The sequence below is a fragment of the Nicotiana sylvestris genome, chromosome 4, assembly GCF_000393655.2.
Source record: "Nicotiana sylvestris chromosome 4, ASM39365v2, whole genome shotgun sequence".
Taxonomy (NCBI): domain Eukaryota; kingdom Viridiplantae; phylum Streptophyta; class Magnoliopsida; order Solanales; family Solanaceae; genus Nicotiana; species Nicotiana sylvestris.
The window spans coordinates 1,057,438-1,066,813 of NC_091060.1; the positions used below are offsets into that span (position 1 = coordinate 1,057,438).

Genomic DNA, 9,376 nt, shown 5'->3' on the forward strand with positions numbered 1-9,376 from the left:
CGCGTTAGTCTCTTTAGGCGCGTATTTTAATAATATTACCTCCCTAAACTCGGGTGCGCATTTATGTGACCCAAATCCAAATCTCAACGGAGTCGGAATATGTCAATAACCACGGGTTCATTGATGTGACGTGGTTCGAGATGTGTTTTCACGGCGTTGCAATTCTCATTAAAAATAATAATAATAAAAGCGGTAAAAAGTTAAAATTTGCACATATGTTCAACATGTATTAAAATCAGATAAATAAACCGAGTATGACATTTGAGCGACCGTGCTAGAATCACGGAACTCGGGAATGCCTAACACCTTCTCCCGGGTTAACAGAATTCCTTATCCGGATTTCTGGTTCGCGGACTGTAATACAGAGTCATTTCTTTTCCTCGATTTGGGATTCAACCGGTGACTTGGGACACCATAAATCTCCCAAGTGGCAACTCTGAATTAAATGAACAAATCCTGTTTCGATTGTCCTTTAAATGAAAAAACTCCCTTTACGCCCCTTGCGGGCATAGATGAAAAAAGAGGTGTGACAACTATTTGTGGGTGGAATGGATTCATTCATACTATATCAAGAAAGGGACAGTATGGGATACTAGGACTACTCAAGCCTCATGGGTTGTACAAAAGATCATCAAAGCAAATGCATTGTTTGAACAAATAGGTCTGACTGAGACAGATGTGGAAGCTATGAGACAATACTCAATAAAGAAAATATATGGAATCTGTCGAGGGAAATTTCAGAAAGTTCCATGGAGAAGGCTGGTTTGCAACAATGCAGGGCTACCTAAATGGATATTCATCCTATTCTTGGCACTTCATAGGAGACTACAAACAAAGGAGATGATTGCATGCTGGGCAAATATGGAGGATATGGAATGTGTATTACGTGAAAAAGAGAATGAAGATATTGATCACTTACTGTTTGAGTGCGAATATGCAAAGTTGAACAACTGTGGTCTAAACTGCTAGTATGGCAATGCATAAAAAGGGATGTGGGGAACTGGAAGCATGAAGTAACATGGGTAATTGAGAATGCAAAAGGAAAAGTTGCTCAACAGGAACTATACAGGATGGTACTAGCTGGTGGAGTATATCATTTGTGGCAGGAAATGAATGCAAGAATCTTCAAGGCTCAAAGACAAAGCAGCTGATAAAAGAAATACATGTGAGAGCTCGTAGAATTAAAAGATTGGAAAACTGTATGCAATCACTAAACTTCTATCCATAGTCAGTAGATCAGTATATAAGAGGAATTTGTGTAGTGAGCGCCAGTAAGTTTGGGACTAATGTCCAAACTGTTGTTATTTCGGAAGTGCTGTGATGGTTGTAAATTGAGTTTTTGATGAAATATAAATATATAATTACCAAAAAAAAATATATCTTATTATTTAATTCAACTACAAATTATTCTTAGACATTCTCTCATTCATTCGTACGACCTCTTAATTATCAGCATTATGAAAATATTAAACCATGTTATTATATTATCACAGTTGCGTATGGGGGCAGCATGTTCAGTCATGCTAATAAAATATTTTCAACTGTTCAATTAGAAGTAACGTAATTAAGAAGATGTGAACCTATAAACAAATTGATTAGGTACGTAAAATCCTTATGGGAAATAATTGGAAATTGAGTTTAACTTCAGGTTACTTTAACGATAAAAGATAACTATATTTAATAATATTGATCGGTAACCTAACATAAGTAAAGTAGTAAATAGTAACATATATATAACATAATTTACATTGATGTTGTAAAATATTTATTATGTTATCGGTGCATATATTCTTTGAGCTGGAGGTCTACCCAAAATAACTTCTATGTCTTTTCAAAATAGGAATAAGGTTTGTATATACACTATTATTATCGGACTCCACTCATAAAATTATACTGAATTTATTGTTATTGTTACTGATTGCGCATACAACTTAAATAAAACTTTAAAGCTTTTTGCATCTCAATTTGTGGAAAAAAAACCTTACCGTTTCGAGGTTAGGTCAAATTATCATTATTATATTGTTTATTTACGACCCTAAATGAAATCTCCAAGATCATTGCAGTTGTTCCTAGATATTTGCTTGGCCAATTATCAAGTCTTTTTGCTAATTGCAGAACATGCCAGCATGTGACATGGATAAATCTAGGAGCATTTATATTCCTGGTTAGTCCATTTGACCATGTGGCTTCAAGTTCTTTTTGTCAAGAAATAGGACTCTTATTATACACAAACATCAACTTATACCTAAATTTGAGATCATATATGACCGGAAGCGGATTCAGAATTTAAATTTTATGGGTTTAGCTTTCAAGGTTTTAGCATTGAATGTTAGAATTTGAACTTACGTTAATTGGTTATAGCTTGAAAGGATAGTGGCGTGGCCCAAGTGGTGGATAAATAAAAGGCCTCATATTAAATATTGTGTATGTGGATAAGTGAGGCCCTATAACTGTTGGCCTGTGATGGGTAGACACTCTTTATAAATAGAGGCCAACCCCCCTTTCCCTAGCTATTAGAAAACCCTAGTGTATTCTGCCTCTTGAATACGTGGTAACGGTAGACGTCCCATCAGTCGAGTTCTCCGGACTGTGAGAGCGCGTAGCTAGTGGATTGTGGAAGTTGGTCTCAGGCGCTGCTGAATCCATGGAGTTTAATGGTACGCTTCCTTAGACTCTAACCCAAGATTATATTTATGCTTGTGTTTTAATCTCTGTTATGGTGTGGATTAATTATCTTACGGGTGTCATGAAAATTGCATCCATGATCCAGTGTCAAAACGAATGGCAGTTCATATATATAAACTCAAGATTAAACAACGATCTTGCTAAGCATGATGTTTGTGATTGTGATTGTTCATGTGGCAAGGAAATTGTATTGAAAGAGAAGGAAGTCATTGTCCCTGTACATGTTATGCATGAAAAAGGTGGTAAACCAACCTATTCATGAGGGGGAGAATCAAGGGAACAACGACGTAGATCCCATAGTTCCTGAATAAAATGTACACAATGAACCACTCAGCAGGTCACAAAGAGAAAGAAGGTCTGCCATCTCTGATGATTTTATAGTGTATGTGACTGAAAATCTTAGTGATACTGGAGAGCTGACTGATCCTTTATCATATGCTCAAGCTATTTCCTCTCCATTTGTTGATAAATGGCGTGAGGCAATGAAAGATGAAATGCGCTCCATGGAACACAATGGAGTGTGGGAGTTAGTTGAATTGCCTGAAGGTTTTAGACCTATTGATTGCAAATGGGTGTTTAAAACTAAAAGAGACTCTAAGGGAAATATATACCGTTATAAAGCAAGGTTGGTTGCTAAGAGTTACACTCAGAAAGAAGGTATTCATTATAAAGAAACATTTTCTCCTGTTTCATCCAAGAATGCATTTAGAATTGTGATGGCTATTGTGGCTCATTTTGATTTAGAATTGCACCAGATGGATGTTAAAACTGCTTTCCTGAATGGGAGTCTACTTGAAGAAGTTTACATGATTCAACCTGAAGGGTTTAAAGAAGCTGGTAAAGAACATCTAGTGTGTAAGCTTAACAAATCCATATATGGGCTTAAACAAGCCTCCAGACAGTGGTACTTGAAATTTGATGAAATTATTACAAAATTTAGATTTGTGGAGAATAAGCTTGATGAATGTGTTTATTTTAAAATAGCTACTGATAATTTCATTATCATGGTTCTCTATGTTGATGACATTCTGCTTGACACAAATGATTTGGGCTTGTTGAATGAGACCAAACAGTTTTTGTCTAGGTCTTTTGATATGAAAGATCTTGGTGAAGTCTCTTTTGTTCTTGGGATAGAAATTAAGAGAGATAGGTCACATGGTTTATTGGGTTTATCACAGCGTTCCTATATTGAGAGTGTTCTTAAAACTTTCAATATGCAAGACTGTAGACCTGGTGTTGCACTTGTAAAAGGGAATAAACTTAGTAAAGATCAATGTCCGAAAAATGAAGTTGAAATGAGAACAATGAAAGATGTGCCATATGCAAGTGTTGTTGGTTGTTTGATGTACATACAGGTTTGTACAAGGCCTGATAATGCATTTGCTGTTAACATGTTGGGAAGATTTTCTTCTAATACTGGGTGGGCACATTGGGTGGCTGCAAAGAAAGTGATGAAATATCTACAACGTACCAAAGACTTCATGCTTGTGTACAAAAAGGTTGATGACCTGGATCTTCTAGTATATTCAGATTCTGATTTTGCAGGTTGTCAAGACACTATGAAATCAACTTCTGGGTATATTTTTATGTTGGGTGGAGGTGCTATTTCTTGGAAAAGTGAGAAGCAAAGCATCACTGCAACATCTACAATGGAAGTTGAGTTTATTGCTTGTTTTGAGACTGCTTCACATGTTGTCTGGATGAAGAATTTTCTTACTAAATTGCAAATTGTGGATTTTATATCTAAGTCATTGACTATTTTCTGTGACAATAGTGCAACTGTGTTCTTCTCCAAGAATAACAAGAGAACAAGAGGCTCTAAGCATATTAGCCTTAAGTTTCTTAAGGTTAGAGACATGGTAAAATAAGGTGATATATGCATTGAGCATATTAGCACAGAATCTATGTTGGCTGATCCTTTGACTAAAGGTCTTAGGCCTGTAGTGTTTAATGAACATGCTGAAAATATGAGTGTTTTAGAGTCTTTTGATGTGCTTTAGTCAGTGGGAGTTACTTTGTAATTGCTGACTAGGATATTGCTTTCAATAAATTCTATTTTTATGCAAGCTTGTGTTATTTGATATATGTTATGCTTATGACTAACATGATAATTTATTTATTTATTTTTATTTCCAATTGGACATTGCATAAACTCATGATATCACTGAGTCTTGCTGCTTGTTGCCTTGATTATCCTGGGTAAGGCACAAGGGAATCCTCCTGAGGTGATATAATTTTGTGTCACTTGGAGTCTCCTGAGGTGATATGGTTATAATATCACTTGGAGGATTATTTCTTTCTAAGAGGTGTGAATCTATTCACCTTGATTAGAAAGATAAAATGCTTAGCACACATGTTTGATCCATGTTGATGAAAATTCTAGCATATGTGGTCGTAGATAGAATTCATACCTTAAAATGGTGCGATGTCTGCTACGATTCATTGTTAGCCTTTTCTATTGAGAGTGAATGGATTGTTATATGGGTCATTCTATCCTTGGCTATGTGAGTAGTGTGGCCACAGTTTGAGTCTAAAATCCTTTTTCAAAATGGCTTTCTTAAAAACTCAAATATTTAAAATTGTATTCTTGTCCTCAATTAACGTTGGCGTCTAAGTTGGAGAATGTTGGAATTTGGACTAACGCTAATTGGTTATAGCCTGAAAGGAAGGATAGTGACTTGGCCCAAGTGGTGGATAAATAAAAGTCCTAATATTAAATATTGTGTGTGTGGATAAGTGGGGCCTAATAACTATTGGTCTGTGATGGGTAGACACTCTTTATAAATAGAGGCCAACCCCCCTTTCCCTAGCTATTAGAAAACCCTAGCGTATTCTGCCTCTTGAATACGTGGTAACGGTAGATGTCCCATCAGTCAAGTTCTCCGGGTTGTGAGAGAGCGTAACTAGTGGATTGTGGAAGTTGGTCTCAGACTTAATCGCCGTTTAGTGTCGCTGCTGAATCCATGGAATTTAATGGTACGCTTCCTTAGACTCTAACCCAAGATTATGTTTATGCTTGTATTTTAATCTCTGCTATGGGTGTGGATTAATTATCTTACATTGAATTCACAATATTTTAAAGTTATAGGTTCATATCTACTTTTTGCTATTTTAATAAATTTTTATATATAAATTTGTACTATACGTTGAAAGTTATGAGTTCAATTGAACACGTCATAAACACACTGCATCCGCCCCTATATATGACATCCTTGACAAAGGGCGGGTCAAAATAAAGAACTGACATATTTCTAGATTGGCAAATTTTGAAAGAAGCGGCCCATATAATATCGTCTGTGAATCCTATTCCCTCCATTTCAATTTAGATGAGATAGTTTGACTCGGTACGGAGTTTAAAAAAAATACTTTTAAAACTTGTGGTCTTAAAAGCTTAAGGGGTAAAAACTTTGTGGGGCCATGACATTTATGTGGTTATAAAAGCTTATCATTAAGGGTAAAATGGTAAAATGAAGAGTTTAAAGTTGAATTATTTTCAAATTTAGAAATGTGTCATTTATTTTGGAACATACTAAAAAAAAAGTACCCCATCTAATTTGAAACGGAGGGAGTACATCGTAAAGACTAGACGAAAGAAAATTGAAGCACTATGCAAGACATAGTAGTATAAGTTCACAACACACGTATCATTTTGGCATGATACGTGAGATCTGTTGGATCAAAGTGGACAATATGTTTCTGTTGCAGCTCAAGGCTATAGCACGTATTATTTGCTTTGATCGAACAGACCCAATAAATTTGTGGTTGGACTATGCACGCCATTATTTAGCGCAAAATAATAGAAACTAAATATCAAATATGCTGACATCGCTTGCGCAAAATTCTACGTACATACACCAATATTAAAAGTATGTAATGTCTTGTGATTGAACAATACGTAAATTTCCCAAACATTGTTTGAGATAATGAGTTAGTATATAGTTACATGTGGATAGTAAAAGATAAGCATATGATATGACAATTTTCTTTGATCTTATCGTTTTCCCGACAGATTTAACCACTCATCTTACTTTGAAAAGGAAATTCACAAATCTAATGATCTATCCTTTAGACTTAGAATTTAAATTATATATTCGTTTGGCTCTTAGTTAAAGTTATGTCAGGGTCATATTGTAATATTAAGATTAATAATCCTAGAATTGTTAAGTACGTGCTAATATTCTTTTTACTGATGTTATATATCCAAATATTGCTAATACTGATATTAGTATCTCATATAGAATTCAGTATAAAACAATATTAGAATTATTGTAACGTCCCAGACTTTAGATAGAGTTCTATATCGACAAAAACAAGAGGAATGCTGGTATATAAGTTAACAAGCCTTAGATTTTAGTGATGCGTTTAAATTCACGAGGGCCTAGGCTCAGAGCGGACAATATCACTAGTAGGCTGACTTACAGTTATGATATTAAAACAATTTTGGTATTCTTTATATCGAAGATTATATAAATCCAACTAAGAATTTCTATATCCGAATTATAAAATAAATCACGGTAAACAATTGACCTTAAATATGAAGAACCTTTAAGCCTTCAGTATTACAATAATAATTGTGCCTCATCCCGAACAAATTAAATTCATTATATAAATTATCACTTCTTTTATTAAGCTCAACTCATATCTAAGTTATATGTATATTGTTATAATATATTATTTACATTACTTTTCAAATAAATAAATTATACTTACTAAGCATAATTATTTATTGTTGCGGTTCCTTTAACTTGATAGTGTACAAAATTTTAACTCTCGGTGTATACAAATTAAATGATCAGGATTACAAGAGACATATATATTGTAACACTTTCAATCTTTAGATTGTGGCTTCATACTTATAATATAGCATGATATATATATATATATATATATATATATATATATCAATTTATTTAATACTATTTTCTTGTTACTTTGTATCAAAAAAAGTATTATATTAAAAAATAATCTAATTTAAATATTTTCCGGCCACACAAATATATTTATAAATTATATCGAAATAAGAAAAGATCCCAAAAAGGAACAATATTATGCTAGTAATTATATAATGGAAGGAGATATATAGCATCCAATGCTTAATATATCATGGGTTAAAAAGGATGGAATTTGTTCTCATTTTATATATAATAATATAGACAGCTCGATAAAACTTCCAAATATAGATCAATCCTAGCCGTTAGATTAACCCAATCAAGAGTCTTAATTGATCCCAACCCTTGATTAAACACAAACGCATTTTCCCAAATAAAACAAAAAAAAATGACTCTTTTCTTTTCATCTCTGCTGTTCCATCATAAGGCAAAAGTCCTCGAAGCACACGAACCCATCTCCATTTTTATCCACGCTTCTTATCATGCGCCTACAATCCTCTAACGTGCACCGCGCATCTCCGATCATTCTAAACACGTTGAACAATTCCTCGGCAGTTATTTTCCCGTCGTGATCAGCATCAAAAAAATCAAACGCATCTCTCATCTCATCTCCGCCATCTTCCGCCGTCATCTCCTCCGGCAGCTCAAACGCCGAGCTAATAATCCCAAAATCCTCGAGACTTATACATCCATCACCGTTCTTATCCACTTCATTCAGCAACGATATCAGCTCCTCCTCACTCGGCGGCGATTTACCGCCAACTCGACTCAAAATAGCCTCGAGCTGTTCCTTCCTTATTTTACCATCGCCATCGCCGTCGATGAGTGAAAATGCTTGGACTAGGTCAGAGTAGACGCCTGAGTTAGAAATCTCCTCCGACGACCAATCGTCAGCGGAGATCTCGTTGGATAACGTCGTCGGCAGGACGCTCGTAGGTGTAGAGATGCCGGTGTACGGCTTGTCAAGAGAATTTTCCGACGTTGTTGTACCAGAGCTGAAAGACGGATCATCGGATCGGGAAATGGAGCGGTTTTTTTTGGACTTGAAAAACTTTTTGGGCAAGTTTTTGATGAGCTTCATTGTTAATAATTTGCAGAGAGAAAAGAGAGTTGGTGCGAGGAAAGAAAGAGGAAGGAGCGGAGGTTAAATGGAGGGAAGAGTAGGAATCCATAGTAAGCTTCGAGGAAGCTTCGTAGAGAGAGAAAGAGAAGATTTGAAGAGTATTTATTGGAGGGTTGTTTTGTTTGGTAGTTTGCAAATACTCTCCTCATACTCTGGAGCATTTTTTGTTTTTTAGTTTTTTATTTGTTTTAGGATAGTCTAAAATCAATTAAGATTATCATTAGTAACTAATTATCCATTACCAGATATATGTTATATGATTAGATTGATTAACCAAGAGCAACCTCCACTTCCAACCAAGAGGTTGTGAGTTCGAGTCTCCCAAGAGCAAGGTGGGAAGTTCTTGGAGGGAAGGATGCCGGGGGTCTATTTGGAAACAGCCTCTCTACCCCGGGGTAGGGGTAAGGTCTGCGTACACACTACCCTCCCCAGACCCCACTAAGTGGGATTATACTGGGTTGTTGTTGTTGTTGTTGATTAGATTGATTAAATTAATCCATCACTAACCAGATTTCTCGAATTCGAGATGAAAATTCTTCTTTGATAGGAAGAGTTTTTTCTTTTATAAATTCTACGCGACGCAAATCCAAATTAATTAAAGTTTTAATGTGTGTATCGGATATTTGGTGAAAAATAAAAACATAATAATATTTACTCCTACCGGTCCAAAATAAATAAT

At 35.2% G+C, this 9,376-nt stretch overlaps 1 protein-coding gene across 1 annotated transcript; it reads right to left on the reverse strand.

Moving 5' to 3' along the window:
* Positions 1–7,793: 7,793 nt before the first annotated feature.
* On the reverse strand, positions 7,794–8,761 carry LOC104215717 (probable calcium-binding protein CML36). The gene has a single exon (XM_009765577.2). It carries the CDS (start codon positions 8,653–8,655, stop codon positions 7,978–7,980), a length of 678 nt encoding a protein of 225 aa, XP_009763879.1. The 5' UTR covers positions 8,656–8,761; the 3' UTR covers positions 7,794–7,977.
* Between the last annotated feature and the right edge of the window lie 615 nt (positions 8,762–9,376).